This window comes from Rhodamnia argentea, chromosome 3, assembly GCF_020921035.1.
Source record: "Rhodamnia argentea isolate NSW1041297 chromosome 3, ASM2092103v1, whole genome shotgun sequence".
In the NCBI taxonomy this organism is placed as follows: domain Eukaryota; kingdom Viridiplantae; phylum Streptophyta; class Magnoliopsida; order Myrtales; family Myrtaceae; genus Rhodamnia; species Rhodamnia argentea.
The window spans coordinates 19,211,455-19,236,430 of record NC_063152.1 but is presented as its reverse complement, the minus strand read 5'-3'; the positions used below and the strand labels follow the sequence as shown (position 1 = coordinate 19,236,430).

At 38.2% G+C, this 24,976-nt stretch overlaps 1 protein-coding gene and 1 pseudogene across 2 annotated transcripts; one reads left to right on the top strand and one right to left on the bottom strand.

Annotated features, from left to right (window-relative positions):
• Positions 1 to 3,983: 3,983 nt before the first annotated feature.
• Positions 3,984 to 7,369, bottom strand: LOC125314132 (annotated as a pseudogene).
• A 1,424-nt stretch (positions 7,370 to 8,793) lies between these two features.
• LOC115754337 (twinkle homolog protein, chloroplastic/mitochondrial) lies at positions 8,794 to 24,144 on the top strand. 2 transcript variants are annotated; one of them, XM_030693332.2, is made up of 22 exons: positions 8,794 to 9,231; positions 9,513 to 9,643; positions 9,773 to 9,828; positions 9,909 to 9,966; positions 10,048 to 10,158; positions 11,140 to 11,223; positions 11,639 to 11,719; positions 12,331 to 12,396; positions 12,478 to 12,594; positions 13,898 to 13,945; positions 14,034 to 14,119; positions 14,204 to 14,264; positions 15,488 to 15,670; positions 16,945 to 17,076; positions 17,485 to 17,546; positions 20,604 to 20,687; positions 22,067 to 22,198; positions 22,593 to 22,689; positions 22,761 to 22,895; positions 22,983 to 23,050; positions 23,620 to 23,701; positions 23,895 to 24,144. In XM_030693332.2, exons 1-21 carry the CDS (start codon positions 8,940 to 8,942, stop codon positions 23,666 to 23,668), a joined length of 2,133 nt encoding a protein of 710 aa, XP_030549192.1. In that variant the 5' UTR covers positions 8,794 to 8,939; the 3' UTR covers positions 23,669 to 23,701; positions 23,895 to 24,144. The 2 variants fall into 2 exon arrangements, with proteins under 2 accessions (XP_030549192.1, XP_030549191.1); XM_030693331.2 differs by having other exon boundaries at positions 23,620 to 24,144.
• Positions 24,145 to 24,976: the final 832 nt, after the last annotated feature.

Below are 24,976 nucleotides of genomic sequence, written 5' to 3'. Positions count from 1 at the left end.
CTTTTATCCAAACGATCAAATACAGCCATAGTGACCGGTGTAAGTATTTGCTAATGTCAGGCCAATAAATGGACAGCATCCTTCTTCCCATAAAGTTAGGATGAAATTAAATCTTCCCACTTGTTTAGATAAAAATAGATATCTCAAAATAGGGTAAAAGTACAGCAGGAGTGTCAATATTTATGTACGATGTTCACTTTAGTGCCAATATTTCTTTGGATCACTTAAGTGCCAAATCGGAGAAAAACGATCACTTAAGTGCCAACGATGAGAAATTCCGGCGACCTATCGAGTTGGCACTTAAATGATCATTTTTTAAAAAATTGGCACTTAAGTGATCCAAAAAATAATCATTTTAGTGCCAAATCGGGAAAAAAAAAAAGATCACTTTAGTGCTAATTCTGGTGACCTCACTGGAATTGACACTTAAATAATTGTTTTTCAAAAAAATTGGCACTTAAATGATCTAAAAAAAATATTGGTACTAAAGTGAGTGCCGTACATAAATATTAGCACTCATGCTATTCTTATGCCCTCAAAATAGATATCCAATGTTCATGGGCTAACTGAAAAAAGTTAAAAGATGAGGATCAAGTTATTTGAATCAACGGTGCCATACGGTTGGTGAGTTAAAATTTGGAAAAAATCTGACCAGGAACAGAGTAAAGGGGAAATTTGGGAAGATGTTAACACACACACACACACATATATCTATATAGACACACGATGTGATGAGAATATGGAAAATAATGACATGTTAATTTATTTTTGCTTTTACTATGGTTTTATGACTACCGACGTGCATAATAATAATAATTTAAACTTCTATCCTAAGAATGCCGTGAATTAAAAAAGAAACGTCAGAAATAAAAAGGACGGAAACTAAGATTCCATTTGTTTTGCAAAAAATAAATGATTTAGAAAATATTTTTCTAAAAGCAATCATTTGTATCGTGTATAAAAAATGAAAAATATTTTCATCATCCATGAATTTATTCAAACATTATTTATTGCCGATGGTGAAAACACTTATCGTTAACTAATTAATTTAATCGATACAAGTGATTATTTCTAAGAAATTTTTTTTCAAATCATCAATTTTTATCGAAACAAACAGGGCCTAATAGCGAGGTATAATAATGTAACCATTGGTGTAATAGTGTGACGCTCAAACAATACTAAACAAGGAGTAAATCATGATATTAACGATTGAAATTATCCCCAAGGAGAAAGATTGAACGATGAATCGGCTGCAAATCAAAGCTCAACATTTCCCCATTTTTTCATTTGTTTCGTAGAAAATGAATGGACAACATTTTCCCATGAATGATCATTTGTAACCCTTGAAAAATGAATAAACGAAAAATAGTTTTACCATTTATGAAAATATTTCAACGTAAATTGTTGTGAATACTGAAGATATTTTTCATTCACTAATTATTGCAAGCGATACCAATAAAATTTTTTAGAAAATTGTCATCTAAATCGTTTATTTTTCTCGAAACAAAAAGGGGCCTTATTAAAGTGTAAATATATCCTAAGACATGCATGGATACTAAGGGAGAGCAAAAAGAACCGATCAAACCGCGAATCGCCCAAGGCGATTGATTTGGTCCAGATCCCGAGAGCGCCGATCCAATTTCTAGTTCCATAAAAACAGAACCGATAATTATCGGTCTGGTTCCCGGTTCCAAAGGTAGAATGTCCCACCCCGATCACCCGGACTGGATCGGCAATTTTTTCTTTAGTTTAAATTATACTTTTTAAAATCTTTGAAAAAATCTTTTAAACTCTTAATTATTAAAGGTAGTTCTACATTTAAAATGTGAATATGTGTTTCAAGTACATTGGACCGGTTCTATTGGACCACTTGGGAACCACACCGGACTGGTCCCTGGTTTTCAAAACTAGAAATCGGTTCCTTCGGTCCAATTTCCGATTAAGGGGTGAGACTTGAACCGGATCGGATCGGGAACTAATCACCCCTAATAGATACCTTACTTTAAATGCACCACAAAAGGTGGGCCGGGGCCTTAGTTCAGACCAATCATGGGCAGAATACTAGCTGGACCTCGAAATATTGGGTTAAAGGCACAAAGAGGCTGCTGGTCAGTAGATAAAATAGCGAGCAACCCATGAATATGATGGCTAAAAGATTGATCGAAACATCATGCTTGCCCCGGACTTTTTTTTTTTTTTTTTTTTTGGTCATATGCCCCGGACTTGGTTACATGCTAATGACACCCTATTTCTAGGGATTTCATGGGCCTTTCGAGGTAGGATTAGCCCGACAAATTGGTAAGAAAAAAGCTAATACACTCAAGACTACAGGATATATTTTCCTTTTAGGCTATGTACCAGTCACGAACTGGGCATGAAAGGCGGACCTCCAGGTCTCCGCCGCCCCAATTCCTCCGGCCATATCAAAGAAACACGTGTGTTAGAGGTCGCCACTAAATTCCGGTACGTTCTGACCACGAACAAGTGCTGTACTTGCCATTCACATGTGACTTCCCGTTGCATTCGCCGCTATACCTGACGAGTAGTTCGACTATTCAATGTTTAGCCCTCGAAACTATAACTCCAATGTCCTTTCACCCTGTCCTTTTTAAGCTGTCGAGATTGATCCATGTACACACTCTCCTTCAAATTTCGAACGAAAACGTCGTTGACAAGTATGTACTCGTTATTTTCCCACGACTGCGCAATCTGCCTTGTTCTACTCGAGATCTTCTATTTCTTTTCTATCCCCTCTTTCTCCCATGAATTCTTTTGCACTCTTTCTCCCCCCTTCTTTCTATGCATCTTCTCCGTCAAGACCTTAGAAAAAATATTTTTTGTCCTCCTCAAAAACCCTATTAGAATTCCTTTCAATTGTAGCAATCAATTCCCTTTTTCCAGGAATCCCTTTCCTAAATAAGAAAGACAGAATGTGCATAAAACAAAAAAGATGTTATGTGCGAAATTAGTGTCAAAACTCTCTTATTTAGTAAGGGTGAGCAAAACGGATCGACCAAATCGAGAATTGCCAGAACCGAATCAAATTGGTCGGTTGAACGGGTTCCCGAGGGTGTCGATCCAATTTCCGATTCCATAAAATTGAAACTAACAATTTTCGGTCAGGTTCTCGGATGGGAATTACCCGGACCGAATCAATTTATTTATTTATTTCTTAACTACGAATTAATAATCTACAGATTATTTTTATTCTTAAATGTAAATAATATAATAATTAACATATTAAAATTAAAGTTTGTGTTGCTAACCCCTACTAATAATCCGTCGGTTTCATCGATTCACTCAGGAAATGGCCCGGATCGGTTTGTCCGATTCCCGATCCTATAAATTGGGAACCAGTCCTTCCGGTTCGATTATTGGTTCCGGAGTGGGATCGGATCGGATCGAGAAACGATTACCTCTACTGTTTAGCATGTAACTTAGCAAATAAGTATGAGAAGAGAAAAAGATTGTAGCGCTTCACCATAGCTTGTTTTCACGTGGACATTGCCGGGGTCGTGGCTAGGCCATTGCTAGGTCGGGGCACGACCCGGACATAATCTGCTTGGTGCCGAGGGCGGTCTAGTTGAGATAAAAATTTTCTTTGAATTCCCAAAATACTTGGGAAATTGTAAAATGACCAAAATATCCTCAAGATTTGGAAATTGATTAATATGCCCCTCAAGCTTGAAAAAATAATAAAAAATGTCTAAAACTCACATGACATACTACTTAAATGCCGGAAGACGAAAAACAACACATAATGAGAAATCCTTTTTTATTTGTGAGAAATAGATTTAGATTTCTTAGAAGGGCCGCACTATTTTCACTCCAGTTTTGGTTTTAACACTCTCCAAAATAGTATTTTCACCATTTTGCCCCTTGGTCTGGTATGCTTTGGTCAAATTTTCCTCTATTTTTGCTTATCTATTCGTTTTCCTTTCTTACGGGTCTCAAGTTACTCATCCTCTCCTTTTTCTTCTATTTTATGCAGACTCTTGGACAAGGAAAATCCAGCTTCCACCATCATTCACATTCATTTTCTTCTTCTTCTCTTCATACTCGGGATCATTCATCTACAACTCAAACTGATAAACCGGGCACGTATTCCTCACACCCAACCACGGGATGCGATCTTTATGGTAACCATGTCCACTGGGCAATTTCTTTGCTATCTCGCCAATAATCACCATGTCCTTATGGATCCCACACATCAAGGTTTCGTTCTTTGATCTGATCTCCTCAGTTAGAAGCTCCAAAACTGTTGATTTCACAACTAACGGAGTTCTTTTTCTAGTGTTTCTGCAGCAACGCTTGGTACCTAGGGTCATCCACGTAATCCTTCGAAATGGCTATGTGGCGGTCTGATTCAGGTGCTTCCAGCCTCAGTTCAATGGAGTTATCATCCAATCCCATAAAAATCTAAGCCCAATTGACAATCGTATTACGGCTGCATTGAGATTGCGTTGCAAACTCTTGGATCCAGAGCTTGAGCACGTCACGCCACCTCTGTCGCGCATCTTCCTCGTCATATTCTTTTTTGTTCTCTTCTCCATTTTGGTTATCCGATTGATTATCACCTTCCCTCTCCCCTTCGCCTCGTTCATTTCCTCGCGGTTACTGTTCTCTTCATTCTCTTCCTCATCGGTATCGTCTTCATCCTTGTCCTCCTCACACACGGAGGGATATCCTCATCATGCGTCGCCTGCACGATCAACTGGCAATTTGGACAGCTGGCGCCTAACCTCATTGAGCGTTTCGAGCAACTTCCATAGACGGTTTCCCTATAACTAGCGCTGGGTGGGAGGCAAGTTTGCCGACCGTCAAGGTGTTATATGAGAGGTTGAGGGGTTAAAGTTTCCCGCAACTATTGTCCAAGATTCTGCAGAAAAAAGAAAGGAAGGAGGAGGAACGTGGAACCGCAAGAATAGAAAAGAAATAAATAAACAAAAAAAAGGAAGGGAAATTCGACCAAAGCATACAAGATAAATGGGCAAAATGGTAAAAATACTACTTTTAGGAATGTCAAAGCAAAACTAGAGTGGAAATAGTGGGACCCTTCTTAGAAATACCCAATATCAACTTTGGGGCAAAAAATTGAAAGTTAATAGCTTCTATTTAGAAGTCTTCCAACAATTGCTTGTCACCCCTATTTAGTACTTTACCCAAAAAAATAAAATGAAAAAGTATATTTCAAGAATTATGTAAGATTTATATTTAGTTTACATTTTATATTTGTGTATTTAAAAGGTTATTGATATAGTCATGGCCACAGGTCGGTTTGGGCCCGGAACCGGCTCGTTGATCGGGCCTGCGGTTCCAAATCGAAATCGGCCCATTGGATATGGGCCCGGTTACGGTTTCTTAAAACTGTGAACCGGGCTCGGGACCGACGGAATCGGGATAAAAAAATTTAAAAATTTAAAAATTTTAAAAGAAAAAGAAAAAGAAAAAGAAAGAGCCGTTGCCCTCTCTTTGATTTAGGTGACCATTGCCAACGGTCACCTCTTTTTTTTTTTTCTTTACTAATTTCTAACCTATATTATAAATACCCCTTCCTATCTCTCATTTTTTTCACACAAATTTTCTCTTCATCTCAATTCTTTCAATCCTCTCAATACGCTCAATTTTCTCAATTCTCTAAAAAAATTGCAAGTGGATGTAGAACTAGTGGCAAAGACAAGAACTATATATGAGAATTCGATTATCCTCCTAGTCCTCATGACAATGAAGATTGGGGACTCGATGTTGATGTAGATGATGAAATCAACATTCTTCTTGATATGGAGCAAGTCCAAACGCAAGAGAATCTTCATCCTCCGACTAGTATCGAAGAAATGACAACAATAAAAGAGCCGGAGCGGGAGTTTACATCCGACGTATGAGACCACTTCATGAGGGTGGAAAGATTTGATATAGCTCCAAAAAGGTATGATGTAGTTTGTAAACATTGTAAGATAAAATACAAATATATCGATGGAGCCGAATATGGAACATTTAAACGGCATCTTAAGGTGAAACATCCAACAGAAACGGGAATTGACACCAAGCAACAACAAATTTTCGGATATGTCAATTTTAACACTCCTTCTTTATTTCGTTATAATGAAAAAACTTATAAAGAAGAATTAGGTAAATTTTTTTTTGTTGAATATTTATCATTTAGTTTTGGTGAAAGTTTTGGTTTTAATCAATTTATACAAAATGCATGTGTTCCATAAGCAAAACATGTTCCTAGAAATACATTTAAATGCATAATTAAAGATCTTTATAAAAAGGAAAAAAATATTTACAATTTTTTTTTATGAATTTTAATGGACATGTGCATATAGATAGCGATATTTGGAGTGATCCTTGGCAAGTTCATTCCTATATGGGTATAACATGTCATTGGATAGATAAAAATTTGAATATTCAAAAAAGAGTTATTGCATTTAAACTATTTGATGATAGACATAAAGTAAACAATATTTATAGATTAATTAGACAAGTTTTAGAAGAATATTATTTGCTTAGCAAAATTTTTTCAATTGATTTTGATAATACCGCGGCAAATACCGCTTCAATTGTTGAACAAGAAAAGATTTGTAAACCCATTTTTGGTGGATAATTTTTTCATTATAACAAAATAAAGAGGAGTGTTAGGATCACTTTAGTGCCAAAAGTTTTAAAAGGATCACTTTGGTGCCAAGTCGGAGACAAAATGATCACTTTGGTGCCTCCGGTGAAAAATTCTAGCCATCCCCAATACTTGACATTTTTAATTAATTTTTAAATTTTAATTGGTCATTTTTTTAAGAAAAATGAAGTCCACATGACTTCAAAATTAAAAAAAATTAAAAAATAAAATACTATTTTTAAAAAAAGAAAAATTAATAGAAAAGTCTTAAAATAAAAACTTTATTTAAAATAAATTGTAATAAGCTAAAAAAATTAGAAAAAAAAAGTTGACAAAGGCGAGGGTTTGCTATAAACCTCGCCACTTGGCAGCAGCCGCCCCACCATGGCCGGCAATGACTGGCGACGGTGGGGCATGGATAGCGGGGGTCGCCGAGCCCCGACCAAAAATTCCAAGAATCGAAGCCATAATTGATGAAGCGCACGCAATCTCAGCAAGCTACAACAAGTGGAATCCTAAAGCTCGGAACTTTTCTGAAAAGAACCCACCCTTACCGACTGTCTGGACTCCACCGCAGCAACCAAACTTGAAGCTCAACGTCGACACTTCAATCGGCGGTAATACCGTGGATGGAGTTGCAGCGGGGGGGTCCTCCGCAACTCTAACGGCGTCCTTCTCGATGGATTTGGAGCAAAAATCAGATCGGGCTCGTCGATTCAAGCGGAGGCGAGGGCTCTGCTCACGATGCTGCATTGGCTTGTAGAGAAGAAAGAAAGTACAGAGAAGCCGAAGACTCTGGTGACTAACGAATTTGACAACTACTTTCTCGTCCGTGCGGTGGAAGGGTTGGAAGCTATTATTTGGGAAGCTGAAGCCTTTAATCCGTGAGGCCTAAATACTCCTAGCCCAGCATCATGAAATCACGGTGGCCCATTACTTAAGAAGTGCAAATCAGGTGGCCGACTGGCTTGCGAAATTGTACCGCTCCAATAGGGTTTCAAATTCTTTGACTTTATTCCCCGCCCCAATCCCTCTAGGACCTTCTTTGGTTTGATGCACCCTCCTTGGGCCTCTCTTGTTTGAACCCTTAATGTTATGGAATGACACTATCTTTCTAACAAAAAAAAAAAAAAAAGAAAAAAAAAGGAAATAAATAGCTATCAATCCGTTTCTTTTGAGTTTGATGAATCTGAAAGCAGCACAGATTTCATAATATTGAATTGGTAGAAGAGGTATTCCACCCAATACCCAATTCTTGCTCTAATTGTAAAATAAATTTTAGCAACCTCTTGTTCGACGATTACGTTAGAACAAACATTTAGCTCCGGAAGAAATATTTTGGATGAACGACGTTCAAGATTAGCTCCCGATTACGTGAAGGCTCAAGCTTGTGTTGATGATTGGACAAAGGCTTAATATAAACAACAAGAGATAGCTCGCAATAATGAAGCCAAATTTTTTGATGACGGAGATACCATCGGGACCGGTACCGGAACCGGACAGGGTAGCGACGATTAAGGATGAGGTAAATATGGGGTTATCAAAGGTAAGAGAACTACATTGATTTTGATTCTTTTATCCTAAGAAGATATGTAGATGTTTAATGATAATTTATTAAATTCAAGTCCCCTCTCTCTTCCTTTTTTCCTCCCAAATTTGATTACAATTTATAATTTGATTATAATTTGTATTTGATAATTCATTATTTCTTAATTTCATATTTCATTATTTTCTTTTATTTCATAATTCATTATTTGATAATTTGATTACAATTTTATTAAAAATTCATTACAATTTAATTTTTAAACTCAAAAACACTAATTGAAATCGGATGTTCCATTTTCGATTTTGAACCAGAACATGGCTCAAAACCGTTGGTTCAAAACTGGAATCGGAATTGCCACTTAAAGGCTCGGTTCCCCCTAAATTGTAATTGGAAATGCCGATTCATGTATCAAAACCATCGGTTCTCGGCCTGTGACCATAACTACATTGATAAAGTAAAATAGAAATCAAATAGGAGAGCCGCAAGAATTCTATTAAATATCAAATTATGTGTAAAAAAAAAAAAGGTGAAAAGTTGAAAAAGATTTCAGAATGCGGGTCAAACCAAGACCCGAGAAAAGTAGAAACCCGAAAGTGGTCTTCTTCCTCCTCTTAAACCCCTACTCCGCTCGGCACTCTCCGTCACTGGCCACTCTTCTCCCGCGTCCCCCTTGGGCCAACCCTGCTGTGATTGTGCAAGAAACGAAATGAACATCACCACCGCCTTCTCGGAGAAGGAGACCGACTGACCATAAAATCCTCCGACGTCGGCACCGACATGCCCCTTCTTCTGCCTCACTCTCCCCTCAGGCCAGTCTACATAGCCTCTCTCTTGTCCTACAACGTTGTCGCTCTCATGGGCTGCAAGCACTTGCTGCTGAGAGCAAGGCCTTTTCCTCTGCCACCCGTCCCTTCTTCTTCTTCTTCTTCTTCGTCTCGGGTTCGCTTCCGTGGTGCGTATGGACTCCACTTCTCTTGCGTCCATTCGAGGACTGGTTCCCGGATAAACCCTTCTTGCCTCAAAGCTAATGGGGTGCCGCACAGGGATCATTCGAGTATTCCCAGACCAGGTACTGTTAATTTTGGGTGGATTCAGTCTTCGTGGGTCGAGAATGATGTTCTTCTAGTTTGTTAGTTGGGAAATGTTTTATGGTACAGCTAGTGGGAGATTCTTCAAGTGTTTGAGTGAGTGGCATTGGGTTAGGTGTTTTTGTTTACGTTGCTGGGGTGAGTTCATCTGGGACACATATATTTAATTTCTGCATTTGATCGTGGCTGAGTTTAGGTGGATTAAGGACAGAGTGTACTTGAATTTGTGTATGATACTATGTGATTTTTTTTGCTCCCTCAGTTCAATTAGAGGGGCCAGTAGGGAGAGGGATAGAGACTCCATTTAAGGTTTTGAAAATGAGACTGGAAGAACTGGGTATCGATATGCAAACATGTCTCCCGGGCCAGCACCATAGCCTGCTTTGTCCCATGGTAAGTACTTTGAACTTCACAAACTTCTTTTTTTTCCCGTCTTTGTCTATGTATTCCATGTCATTCCATTTAGTGGGTGCTTTCTACTAATTTCTGTATCTTTTTGGATAATTGTCTCTTTTGTACTAGTGCAAAGGGGGCCGTTCAATGGAAAGAAGCTTATCTATATACATCAGCCCTGATGGGTATGTAGGTGATGCTTTGGTGTAGGTATATCTGTTTTATTCAGTTGAGTAAAATAAATTGTATGCTTTTCATTCTATAGGGGTTCTGCTGTGTGGACATGTTTCAGGGGAACATGTGGATGGAAAGGCAGTACACGAGTAAGACACATTCTTGTTTTATTGGTTGTTCCAAGTTGTGTCTACCCAGAGCTTTTAGCCTACTGTACCCCTTGGTTGCAGGCAGCTGCGAAACCTAGGTCTTCATACACAACCTCTAACCAAACAAGCAAAGTCAAGAGTATCAGGGAAATCACGGAGGAGAGTTTGGAGTTGGAGCCACTCTGCAATGAGGTTGTTATGTTCTCTGCGTTCCCTATCTCTGAAGTTTCAATTTCAAGTCCACTCGGTCTTCCGTTATTAGCCCTTTGTACTGACTGATTCTGTGCATAAATGTCGATGCCAGGTGTAAGGGAAAATTTCTTCCTTTATTCTGCAACCTAAACTTCCAAAGTTTTTTTAGATCTAACAGAAAATGCTTATGATTCTGTCCCCATTCATGTTATTGCAATTTGATGACTCCAAAACAGTTGCTTTCTGCCTTGTGGAGGTCAATGCCAGTAGGGTATCCTGCCACAAAATTTTCTGATAGTTTGGAGTAGTAAATTGCTGTATCTAAGATTTTTGGCTTATATAACAGATAGGTGAATGCAAGGTTAATTGCCATTTGTCTACATCCTTTTTTTTCCCTCCACTTTGACTAATTGCTTTGATTTTTCTTTGCACTTGAGTCTTGTAGTTTCCTTGGTTGAGGTTAATCCATTGAGGCTTTTGCTCCTCGTGCTCTTCCTTTACAATTCTCAGCTATTGCCATGGCTGACACATAGAGGCATTTATTGGCACTAGTTGTTTTTTGAAGAGGAAAGTAATACCGTGATGTTGCTTTGTGTGGAAGTGCTTGTCTCACCAAAAAATGAGAAAACAATGTGGAAATTAGTGGGAGAGTTTTATTATTTAGCATCTCACTTGTCCTGTGTGGTCTCTTGCAAGCATAACAGTCACTGTGATGTTTCATTTGAGAGAATGATTTTCATCTTCAGGGTCCTATCTCGGCACTTTTCTTTGAATCACAAATTCAAAGTTATAAACTTGATGCGGATGCTTTTCACTTCTGATTGGTGCTATTAGGCAATTTCCAATTTAAAGAGTAACTACACTTGTTTAAGTCAAAACTGTCTTTTTGGCATCCACTCTCATTTTGGATTACGTTGTGGAATATTGCTTCTTAGTTGCGTTATCTTGCACGATTGATTTGATTTATGCTACCTTTTGCAGTTAGTTGCCTACTTTGCGGAACGACTGATCTCTGCCGAGACATTGAGGAGAAATGCAGTCATGCAGAAAAAATGCGAGAATCAGGTTTTTTCCTTATTTTGGAGAATGTCAAATTTTAAGGCTTCTAGTATGATGATTACTTTTTGACCTAAAAAAAAAAATATGATGATTACTTAAATTTTTACTGCTTGAGGCTCTGGTCTCTGAAATTCTGATTCTTGTAATGGATGACTCTACTATTAATGATCCTGTGTTTGATATTTACACTAATTTCAGAAAGCTGAACTTAAAAGTCTAGATTTGTCATGAAATGATTCATCGTTATCTGGACAAGGATAGGAGTAAGCATGAAGCTTTTACTGATGGCATCCAGTGAATAATAAGACCAATAACTCTGTTTGCAGTTTTGCTTTATTTTGAGTTTTGATAATGGACAATGGTCATTCTTTTCTTTCCTTTTTTTCTCCTCGTGATTGTGTTTGAATAATCTTGTTGGCAGATTGTTATTGCATTTACTTATCGGCGCGAAGGAAAGCTTGTTAGTTGCAAGTATCGGGACGTGAAGAAAAAATTTTGGCAGGTTGAGTTTTGTAATTTCATAGATGGTCCGAAGGGACCTTTTATGTTTATATAATGTCATCCTTCTAGAACCTTGCTAATTGCGTGTATAGAGCTGAGCCAGTTCTATCTACATAATAATATTTTCCACTCCTTGCTTTAGATTCTGACTAGAGAGATTTTTTTCTTTTTCCCTCTTTTTACTGAATATGCATGCAAAAAGATAACTATTAGGCGCCAATTTATTGCAAAAAGAGGTAGGAGAGGAGCAATAAGCAATAAAAAAGAGCTCATTTACGTGATAAAGCATCTACAATGTCCATCAATGCATTTACAATGTGTATCAAATCTTATCGACCTCTATAGCAAAAAATGTAAGATTTTAAACCTATTTTCACTATTTACAAAATAGAAGACTCCTCTTCTCTGAAGGTTCTTTACGGCTTTTGCCAATCAGCGAAAATACAAAAGAAGAGAAGTTGTTGACCATCATTTCTTGCTGAGTAGAGAGTATTTGATCCTGTTTGTCCAAAAAAAATATAGATTTGATTCTGCAGTTTCTCAAAATACAGATCTTGTTCTAAAAAATTTCATATTAATTAGTCGTTCTGTTCTTTTCATCTTTTGTTTCAGGAAGCTAATACAGAGAAAATCTTTTACGGGCTGGATGATATCAAAGGAAAAAGCGAGATCATCATTGTATGTACACTTTTCTGTCCGACAAGATTCGTCCTGCATTGAAAAACTAGGATAAATTGGTACGAAAAACTTATTTTCTAGGTTGAAGGTGAGATGGACAAGCTTGCAATGGAAGAAGCTGGCTTCCGCAACTGTGTGTCTGTTCCTGATGGTGCGCCTCCGTCAGCTTCTGATAAAGATTTGCCACCTGAAGGGCAGGTCTGTGTTTACTTTTGAAGATTTGAGATCTAGAAGGGGTTTACACTTTGCATGAGCGTGGAACTGATTAACTTTGTTTAGAATATTTTTGCACCTTAATTTCTTGAACTATAATCAAAATCGTCTTTTTTTCCTGCTCTGAACAAGTTCTGTAGGCTCTTAAAATAAATGAAAAGAGCCTCTCTCTACTATCCAGGGTCTTTTAATTCTCTTTTTTCTGGAATAAACTATACTGAAGATCTTGAAAGAATTATCTTAATTCCATCCTTATGAAGGAATCATCTTATGGCCAGAAATACAGCTTATGATCTTGAAACTGCTCAAACTACCCTTTGACTGGCTGTTTGAATTGTGAGAAAAGATACCCATTTACCCTCTGAAACTCTGGAGGAAATAAATATAATTTTTTGCCCAATTAATTGTGTTATTGTACTTGTCGAAGCCAATTAAAAAATCTATGAACATGTGGCCAAACTAAGGTAATGCCAAGAGATTGCAATTACTAAGGAATAATGTGAAGGGAAGCGAAAGAATATTTTGCTTCTGACCTAGTACCCTTGTATGAGGTCATTGTCTACTTTAGGCGGACTTAGGTCGGGCTTGCCAAAATTTTTATGCTTGGCTATTCTATGGGGTTGGACAAGCCTGATTATGGTTGTTGCTCACACAGTCATGTCATAATACCTAGTTATGGTTGTCAATCGAATTCTTTGGCTTGGCTCTCAGACAGTCAATCAAGTCATTGATCTTGCCACTTGATTGACTGTTTGATACTTTTAGTTGAGCAGTTCCATACATTTAAATTTGGCATCATGATTGTCGTTGTATTTGGTAAATAAATTACTAATCCGCACTGAACAGTGCTGGCTGTATCAAAGTTATTTTGGAAATTCATCATGAGGATTTTCTTCCTTTGTTTCTGATGTTATCACAGGACACCTATGAATTCTCTCTATGAGGTCCCGCAAAATTGACAAACGTTGTTGATTGTCCAGGGTACTCTTGTGCTAGGTCTCTGCAAATTAACGAACTATGTTGTTTGTCCTGATGATGTGCATCACTTTCTTTTTGATACTTGGCTAGATGCCTATCACATTTGGAGCTCCTCATATATTGGTCAGATTGGCTATTTTTTTTCAGCTGCTTATGCACTCAAGAAAGGCATATTTTTGGTGTTAAATTATACAGAACTAAAGCATCTATATGTCAACCTTCATCTCTTAAGAAATTTCTTTCTGCCCTATTTCATTATTCTTTTGTATGATAAAATCTTCACTGATGCTTTTGGCATTTGTAAAGCTAGGACATTAAGTATCAATACTTGTGGAACTGCAAAGACTACCTTAAGGAGGTTGGTAGTGATGAGCTCGTTCTAGTTTAACCTTTGCCATGGAAAGTTACGTTCTTTACTATATTGAATCGCATAAATCTTTTCTCAGGCATCACGTATTATTCTTGCCACTGATGGGGATAAACCTGGTCAAGCTTTGGCTGAAGAGCTTGCACGCCGCCTTGGAAGAGAAAGGTTTATGCAGTGCCCAATTGTGTTCTCCTTTTTTGCTGATAAAGTGTTATAGATACACTTAAACCCTTATCTTGCATATGACAGATGTTGGCGAGTCAAATGGCCTAAGAAGAATGACAGTGAATACTTCAAGGATGCAAATGAGGTATACGTTTAAATTCAGTAAGATACACATTTTTTTTTCTACCAATTAGGGCTGAACCTCCTTTGTGTTCTTTATTCAACCAACTCAGCAAGCCACTGCTACATCCATTTTATTGGGGTTATTCAGCAAGATATATATGCAGTCACACACAAAGTTGGTAACAAAAATATTTAAATCTAATCAGTTGTCACTTATCTTAATTTTCCACATGGGGAGAAACGTGACAGAGCCAATAAAGAGGCTGCTTTTTTCTGAGGGGCGGGGGAGGCTCCCCAATCCTGTTGCTGATTCATAACTTATCTATTATTTCCACAAAAGTAGAAAGCAAAAAAGAAGACATTTTCTGTTTGGAGTCAAACACCAGCTTATTGAGCTAAAACTAGAAGGTAGAATGAAAATTTGCTGTCTCCAGTTTTTACCTAGTCCCTTTTTCTTTTGCACATGTCAGGGCGTCCTTTGAAGTATGAAAAATAGGATGAAGGGAAGGATCCTGATGGATATTGACCAACTTGGCTGTACTCTCTGCTTAATATGGTCAATAATTTGAGATCGGTCTATCTTGTGGCACTCTCCCTAACTTTGGTGGATGCATCAATGTCTGGCCTAGTTGGGAGATTTTGCACATCTATTGTTTGGCAGAGCACATCATAATTTTGACTTTCGTATTTGACATCACATGTGGCATCTTCTAACTACATCTCTTAGGGCATTTAATTTGATGAGAGTGGGCATCAAGTCAATTGATCAAATAAAGGACTCAACAGTGTACACAGCATATGATCAAATAAAATGGGCTTTGACTTTCAATTGTACACAACTATATTGTATGTAACTAACTTTTCTACAATCAACAACCAGCTTATTAATAACCCTGTTTCCATTATGAATGGCAACATGTTGCTTTATTGAAAGGGTGCTCCTTTTACATGAGGCTTCACGACATCCAAGGGTTGGATCTAATCTATGCAGCTTTCCCCTTCTTTTTTATGTCAATAGGCTGGTTCCACGACTCAGACCCATGGTCTTCTAGTTACAATTGTGTAATATTGCATTTGCACCATCTTGCCCTCAAAACAGAGCATTAAGATACAGCAAGAAGAATCTTATTGACCTCTCAAACTCTTTTTCTCCATGAAGAATTATTTGCCAGCTGATGACCTCTCAAACTCTTTTTCTCCATGAAGAATTATTTGCCAGCTGAATAGTATTTACTATTTTTGCAGGTGCTCATGTATGTGGGATCAGGTGTTCTACGGGAAGTAATTGATAATGCAGAGTTATACCCTATACGTGGACTGTTCACCTTTAAAGACTTTTTTGATGAAATAAATGCTTATTATCATCGGACTTTAGGTTATGAGTTTGGTGTTTCGACGGGGTGGAAGTCTTTAAATCACTTATACAATGTAAGTATTAGGATTTGATATTCTCCACTCTCCTTCCTGGTTTTTTATTTCCTTGCACATTTTGGGTGGTTATGACGGTCAATTTCACAAATTCTCTGCCTGTGATAAATGCGTAATCTTCCTTAGCAGTTTATCTGGTTAGCATTCATTTAGTTTTTGATATCATTAGTGGAATCATTTTCTGTTTTTGATTCTTATTCAAACAATGGAAGTACTGTCTGTACCACCGCCCATAGGGAAAGAGAAAGAAAGTGAATCCTCTATTTAAGTGCAAAGCTGTGGAGATTAGTCTTTCAAAGTTATTGGTTCTCATGTGTACCTACAAATATGCTCTGATGCTTTCTGTTGACATCCTTATTGATCCGGATCATTTTGTAAGGTTTGACAGGAATGATTATTTTGGTGGCCATCCTTTTTTTTTTTTTTTTTTGTGGAACCGGGTAGCCGTCCTTTGACTGGTTCACATAATGGCTAAACAGCAGATGTCCACATAGCTGCAAAATAGTGTTTACTTAGTTAGATTGGCGATAATTTTTTGTATGAAGAGGTCCCAGTACTTTTCTCATCAAGAGCAGCTTCATGTGTCCTTTCTCACTTATCCCTCATAAGGTGTCTCCTAAACTGCCAGCCGCGGAAATAATGCTGATATTATAGAAGTGGATCTTACAAAACCACAAATGATAGCCATGGTGCATTGCGTTTGGCACATCCAATGTTGACCATATGTGATAAAGGAGAGATTTAGCAAACATACCAGTTGTAGGCGAGAGAAAAAGAGTGTAGATAACCAAACAAATAACTGATCAGAGTGAACTTGCTGCTGGCCTATTTGACTGAGATGCTGCTGATTTAATTTACTATATTCATCATGTGGTATTCCAGTACAACTAGAATACATTTTCCTATATGTTTCACCAGTAGCGGTAAATTTGTGCCCTACTAAAATATACTTCTTGTGCTTTAGTGACGTATGCATCACTACCGAAGTTGCGTAGCTTTTCTGTAATTGGTCCTGTTACAGCCTGTTGTTTTGACCTTTGCATCACATTTCCTTTGTAATGGAAAACCTTACTTCTTTGTTTCTGATTAAAATATCTCATCTCCTTTGAGATGGGTTTTAGTAAGAGACAACTGCATCTCTTATGATCAGTATCTTTTTTCATAATAATTTAAGCTATACATTATTTTCACATTCTGAAACAATCTCATATAGACTCTTTTGAAGAACTTTGTTTCAGTTTGGACTGATTCCTCTCCTTTACTATTTTGGTCAGGTTGTACCCGGAGAGTTGACTATTGTAACTGGGGTCCCTAATTCTGGGAAGAGCGAATGGATTGATGCTCTTTTATGCAATATAAATGAGAGTGTTGGCTGGAAATTTGCGCTTTGTTCAATGGAAAACAGGGTAAGATCTTATCACAATCTTACTCAAGAATGTACACTTGTCAACTGTTCCTTCAACAGTACTGTCTGGGAAGGCAAATTCATCCAAAATATTCCTGATCCCAAGAATGAGTGACTAAGCATCATTGCCTTACATAGGTTTCTGGAGATAACTGGAGATAATTTAATAAAGCTCATTGCTTTGAAGGCTTGCGTGTCCTTAGATATTTGCTTGGTAATCTGTCAAATGTGGCTGAGTATTTTTTGGTTTTTCTATTGTAGGTTATAGTGCTTCAGGAAGCATCATTGCATTAATCCGTAATATATTCATGTTTAAATGATTCTTGTTGCACTTACATTGGTTCTTTTTCTGCAAGCTGCCCATTTGATGCAGTACTCTTGATATCTATTAAGTTTTACTATTCTGTAGGTTCGTGAGCACGCGAGGAAACTTTTAGAGAAACACATCAAAAAGCCATTTTTTGATTCAAAGTAAGTTTTGAGGAATTCTTCTGGCTATATTTGTCACGCTGGGTTCATTTTATTTACATGGTCTATCATCTGCCTGTAACATGGCCTATCATGGTGGAACTTACTTTTTCATTGTATTTGGACAATGTGAGAATGGTTTGCTTTGTGAATACATGAAAAAGCTTTGTGAGCCCATTCAGCTTTGCTGTAGCTTTTGCTGCACTGGTTGTGTTGTAATTGTACATTAGAAACCTAAGCTCACTCCAATCCTATCATGTCCTTTAAAACTCGAATTTCTAGAAATTTGAGTTCACTCTCTAAGAAACCAATTTACCCACAAGAACATGTATTTTCTATGTCTCGCTATCTAATCATACAGAAAGAAACTAATAGGAGTACTTGCTAACACTCCACGGAGTAGGTCTATTGTTGTCACCATATTCTGGCAAAACTGTTATAGCTATGACATCTTCAGAATATCACTGGATACAAGGTTGAAATATCAGATGGTTTAAAAGTTTTACTGAATGGATTGTGGATTGTTGTCATTGATTTGCAGATGGTGCAAATCCATTGCCAGTCATCAATTAGTGAAATTCAAATGGTGAAATCAACCATAGACCTACATTGTGCCTGCCTTTGTGTGTGTTTGTTCCTGCATGTGCAACCCCCCCCCCCCACCCCACCACCCCCCCCCGCGCCCCTCTACAACCACACACACACACAGATTGATTGATTATTGGCAAAGTCTAGCATTCCCTTACCCCCCCCTCTCTACAACCACACACACACAGAGATTGATTGATTATTGGCAAAGTCTAGCATTCCCTTACCCCCCACGCCCCCCCCGCCCCTCTACAACCACACACACACAGAGATTGATTGATTATTGGCAAAGTCTAGCATTCCCTTACCCATGTGGCCTTATGAATGAATTCCCAAGTCAGCTTTTCCCACACACTCACAGGAATTGTAGAGGTAGAAAATCTAGAGAGAGAAGCTCTGGATTCTATTAATTTGTGAGATGATACAAGTGAGAGGGGAGGGGACCCTATATATACAAAGACTCCCTCGATTACAGTAGTTGATCAATTCTCGATCTATGGCGGAGATTGCACCTACCTATCTACCAATCAGAGTGCAACCCCTATCAACCAACCAGATTACAAGGAACTCTCTAGAATAGGGTACAATTACAATATTGCCCCCCTAGAAATATTCTAGAGAACTCAAGAGAGATGTCCATTCTTCTTGGATGGTTCGTGGTCCTTAGAGCTTGAAAACCTCCGGATTGTGACACTAGTCTAGCAGTTATTTCATTGTTTGTGCCACCGCGACTTAGTCTGTAGATTAAGTTGCTATTGCAGCTTGTTTACTTTAATAGATTGTTGCCTCAATTTGATGTATTGATTTGGCCTAGTAGACCATATTGCAGCCCTATTCTTGATGGGGAGGGAGAGAGAGATTGATTAGTGGCAGAATCTAGCGTTACCTTACCCATGCGGCCTTAGGAATGAATTCCCAAGTCAGCTTTTCCCACACACTCATAAGAATCATAGAGGGAGAAACTCTAGAGAGAGAAGCTCTGGATTCTATTAACTTGTGAGATGATATGAGTGAGAGGGGACGGGACCCCTATATATACAAAGATTCCCTCGATTACAATAGTTGATCAATTCTCGATCTAATGGTGGAGATTTCACCTCCCTATCTACCAATGAGAGTGCACCTCCCTATCGACCAATCAGATTACAAGGAACTCTTTAGAATAGGGTACATTTACAATATTGCCCCCCTAGAAATATTCTAGAGAACCCAAGAGAGATGTCCGTTCTTCTTGGATGGTTCGTGGCCCTTAGAGCTTGAAAACCTCCAGACTGTGACACTAGTCTAGCAGCTATTTCATTGTTTGTGGTGCCGCGACTTTGTCTGTAGATTAAGTTGCTATTGCAGCTTGTTTACTCTAATAGATTGTTGCTCTCAATTTGTCTAGTAGACCAAATTGTAGCCCTCTTCTTGATGGTGAAGTTGACATCAAGATGGTTAACTAGAAGGACGTGGACCCCAGGGCAGACCTTGTTTGCTTGTTTCTTTATTGCACTTTGCTTTCATTTGTTATTTATTTATTTATTTTTTTAAATTTTGGCCCCACATGCTACAACCTACCCAATCTTATTCATGCCTTTGGAGAAAGATTCATTACACAGGCAATATCCTGGTATATCTGGTTCTACTCAATTAAGTAATATTATTTATTAGATGTAAATGCTGCGGTTGCGGAAGTTGCCAAACTATCGACTGATTGTTTTTTGAGAAGCAACTCTCAATTGCTTCACCTTTAATCATCTGTGTGCACATAACATTTTGTCAAATGCTCTATTAAAGTCGCTGAAGTTCTTCAAGAGCATAAGTTGTTAGAACAATCTCACAAAATGTTGGTAGTTAGAACAAATATGGCTGTATAAGGGTTTTTAGCAGGAATAGTTCCCCCAAGTTGTTCATATTTTCAACAAACTAGGAAAAAATATGATATTGGTAGCTTGATGATTGAGAACATTTCCACATTAAAGTCATTGGTAATGACAAATAGAAAATTTTAGCGCCTCCGCAAGAGTTCTTGGAGGATGTAGAGGCCCTACAGTCTCTGCAGCCTTTGTAGGTGTTCCTGCTGTTACTGTTGTTTTAGTTTTCTCGTAAATAAGTATCCACAACAGTATTAGCACCTCGTTGATCAGCCATGCTGGCCATCATGTGTGATTGTTAAAACCAGAGTATCTGTTGATATGATGCTAGGGTTCTTCTGATCGCGTGCTGTAGGTTCTGTTTCTGACCCCTTGTTACCTATAGTAGGTTCTCACTTTATATAAGGTTCAAAACTTTATTAGTCATAATTGGGTTTCAAGTTATGTATTGTTTGCAAATAAGCATTTCTCGCCCCTCATATTTTCAACTGTTCAGGTTTGTTGCCTTATTCTGTCTTGTTTGTGTAACTAATTGTCCTGTAGGAAATTGTATGTCTTAAGTCAATCATCTCAAACTCTATTTAGTAAAGTAATTGGTAACTTTTGGAAATTACAGATACGGGGAACCTGCTGAACGAATGGCTATTGAAGACTTTGAGCGAGGAAAGCGATGGTTGAGTGATACATTTTATCTCATAAGGTAAGAAACTCAAATCCAATTTTTTTTTTTTTTTTTGTGGCAAAGTCATGTAAAGCAAATTGAGTGTTAGCATATTTTAATTTAAGGGTGATGCGGTGCATTAAAAAAACACTGCTGTGTTATGGGGTGTAGATATATATGGAGAATGGTGCATTTTAACCGTTTCTTTTCCTAAGGAATATTATGTGGGTATCGAAATTGTGCCTGTCTTGCTTGGTAAATGAATTTTGATTTGCATATGGAGTTACCGCAGTTCAGCATTTCCAGATTTCAGTGTTCTCAGTGCTACGTGCAGTCCTTGCTGGCAGGATGCTGTTTTCGACAGTTGTATAGTTTTTCTTCATATGTTAATAGGTTACAGTTCACCATGGAGAATCTGTAATTTCAAATGAAAGGGGCCAAAAAGGGCCTTAAATCTGTAATTTTCAAATGAAAGGGGCAAAAAAGGGCCTTAAAGATCCAGCTTGTACCAGGGATATGCCACTGCTTGAATTCCTAGATTTTCTTGTCCCTGGCTTAGCTGCTGCTGTAATCGTCCTTTCACCTTAAGTTGGCATGCATATACCGGTCATTTCTTTCGTATCAAGGAGGCACCAACAAATACAATGGAAATGCTGCTCCCCATATTGGTTCATTTTACCTTCCACCTCCTTGTCATCTTGCAGTATATTTCTATTAAGGATGAGAGGTGGACAGAGATAGCATACAAAAAAAATTCTTGATTATGGCTTATGGGAACAAAATAATTCTATTAACATTCAACATATTTTTGAAGTGTGAAGCTGTGTAGGCTTACGAATTCTTGGGGTTTACTTGTATATGTTCTTGCTCTGAAGTTTCTCGTATCAGTAATTCTGCTGCTTGGGATCAAATAGTAGCTTTGAGAGAACTTGTTTTTACGAAAAATCTTATTCCGACATGCTACAAGTCAAAAAATTTCTGGAAAGTTACAAGCTAGATGATTTGCTGTGTCATGTAAATTTTGTGCCCAATAATTGAATAGAGAATTGATGACTGTGGTTGTCTAAGAAGAGTCAGGAGACATGAATTTTAATTCATGAATTATTAACATGATTTTCAGGCTAATGTGGCCGGATGAGAAAGTCTCTTTGTTACTGTTAGGGCTTGACAGATGTTCGTGATATATCTAATTTTAGTGTATGTAGACGTTGGAAAATTATTCTGAGGTCACTTTCGGTCAGAATAGTCTAAAAGATCGCTTGCAAATAGTAGTTATATTGTTTAGATATTTGACTAAGCAAATCTTAAGTTGAAATAAATATTGATGGATTCTGATAGACTTAAAAGTGTTGATGCTGCAGGCTTTTCCTGGAAATGGAAAGTAAATAATATGTTTTGCTGTTCTGGCTATTGAACAGGTGTGAGGATGACTCACTTCCAAGTATAAAGTGGGTGCTTGATCTTGCCAAGTCTGCAGTTCTAAGACATGGGGTGCGGGGACTGGTAATTGATCCTTACAACGAGCTTGACCACCAGCGCCCGTCTAGCCAGTGCGTCTTATGACTCATGACTTGAATGTATTTATTGTATGCAACTGCTCTAAATGTCCATATTGAACTGGCGATTCTGCTATTGGCGGTCTGTCATGTATTGCTGGCTGCATACCCTCTATCTGTTCGTATTCCTCGGTTTCTCTCTGACAAAGGAAAGAAACTGAAAAAACGGTGATGCGGTGCTGCCAAAGCAAAACCCATTCATCATAAAATCACCAATTTCGAAGATTACGTTGTGTAAAGTAGCAGTTTCTATGCAAATTAACATTTCATTCCATCCGTGTTTAGTGATATAATCTTGGGGATACTGTCAAATCCTTTTACCACATACCATTTGAGAGTATTTATGTTATTTTAATAATTAGATGTCATATGTATGGATCCAATGCAGGACTGAAACAGAGTATGTGAGTCAGATGCTTACGTTGATCAGGCGTTTTGCTCAGCATCATTCCTGCCATGTGTGGTTCGTAGCGCATCCCAGACAGGTTGGTCTTTTTAGCCTTGGCATGGTTAATTATGTCTCTATTGTCAATTCTAAATTCACTCTTCAAAACAGTTGCACAACTGGGTTGGGGAGCCGCCTAACCTTTACGATATTAGTGGGAGTGCGCATTTTATAAACAAATGCGATAATGGGATAGTCATACATCGAAATCGTGATCCAGAGGCTGGACCTGTTGATCAAGTACAGGTAAAAATGCTTTCTGCATTACTTGATCGTCGGCATTGGGACATTTTATGTGGGCAAACCTGTCTCAATTTCTTTCTATTCTTGTAGGTTTGTGTACGGAAAGTGAGGAACAAGGTTGCGGGGACCATCGGCGATGCCTTTTTAAATTACAACAGGTTAGTGTTTTCTATTTTCTCTTTTGTAGTGTCTTGTAGTCTGTTTTCCGGTGTATGAAAAATGGAAGCACTGATGGTCAAGTGGCCACTGGTGCTTCGGTCGTTGCAACTGGTTGAACAGCTTGTCTAATATCGGTGTAATACATGTTTTTGGCATCTATGCGGGACATGTTCAGTATTGCGGGGTTGTCAGATGTCAAATACTTTTGCCAAATTTATGGGAGGGTATGCATAGCTTGGTGTTTTACGCGGGTCTGTGGGTCGCCAAGGATTTGTAGGTCTCTGATTCAAGTCCATGGCTTTACTCTTTCTTAAACAGACTATGCAGACAATAGTCTTATGACTTGACTTTATTTGCTCAACTGTGGTGATCAACATAGGATTTATGTGCTGTTCTTGGTTTAAAAGGTTGATCGTGCCCTGCTCATTAGTCAAGCCAGCTGGCTAGAGCATATGGGCTGTATTGTCTGTGGTCTAATTGTCGGTCGCATACGTATCTAACGAGCTGCAATGACCGCAATCTTGTTCTAGTTTTTCTCATCCTTTTCTCTTCCCCTTGTCTCTCCCAGGGTAACCGGTGAATTCATTGATATTGATACCATACCGAAGAAACAATAGGGTCGTATTCTTTCGCTCGTTCTTGTACAGTAGGTGAGTGGACAGCGGTCTAAGTGTCGTATTTTTGTAGTTTCCCTGTTCTTCTCTCCTCTGTTCTCACTATGACTTAGTTCCTCTAAGCCTTTTCTTCTTCTTAAATCTCTGAGGTGTTGAACTTGTATAGTGGTGGGCATTGCTTCTTGTTTTCTGAATGCTAGCTCTTGCGGACCCTTCAATGTATGACCAGCGCATATAGCTATCATCAACGTGAATCTGTGTCTCATGGCTCTCGGTGGTACCATGATTCCTCCGCCGTCCTGATGTTCAAGGCCAACAACCGATGACCCACAATCAAGACTGAGTTGTACCAATGCTTTCGTGACAACACTAGCATGAAATATTAATTAGATGAAGATTGCTCAAGAGCTTGCTGTCTCCAGCTCGATTAATGATTGGCTGATCCAAGGCCCTTTTAATCATTTTCCAGAAATTAAATTGAAGATGCATCCAATCGAAAGGTGCCACCCTGTTCAATTCAATTGTGCAGTGTATTTATATATTTTTATTTTTATATAATTATTTCTTTTCTCTCAATTGGTCTTGCTTTTATTTTATTTATTTTTGGGTTCATCGACTGCCGATTCTAATTAGTTTGGGATTAAGGTGATGTTGATGTTAATGTATGTTGTTCTACCACGTGCACCGGCAAAAGAACTCTCCAATTAAGGACATGGAATTGCAAGTAGGACAAAAGAGGCAGGGAAGGAGGTAATTTGGCAGAGAAAAGTTTACTTGGGCGAGAGAGAAATTCTTGGGAGTTTAAGCTCTTTGCCAGCCAATTTCCAGATTTTGTAGATGGGATCTCTAATCTGGTGAAGAAATCATCAAGTCTCAGTGATGTTTGCATCTTAACCACCTTCACTTTCTTTTGGGAAAGCTAAATTGGAGCGCTCTTTTTGACTTTTTCCCTATTTCCAAATGCTACCTCGGAATGGTAGAAAGTCTGCAATTTAACCCCTCGTTGCAGAAATAGTAGTTTAGTTTAATTTCGGATATAGGACCAAAGCTTTTAATTAAAGATTAGGAGGCATGTGAAATGATTACGTTATGGTTTGACCTCTAACTGGACGAATATTTTGGTTTAGCAAATTAGGTTGGCTCATTATCTAGGGCAAGTCGTGTTTGTATATTACATTAAATTGCTTCGATTGAACCTAGCAAATTGGAAACCCCGAAAGAATATTCTCAATGTAAGTCTTATAATGCAATGTTGAATCATACACTGCCCGTCTTCGATCATGAAAGCAAATATCAGTGATGCAAGATGAA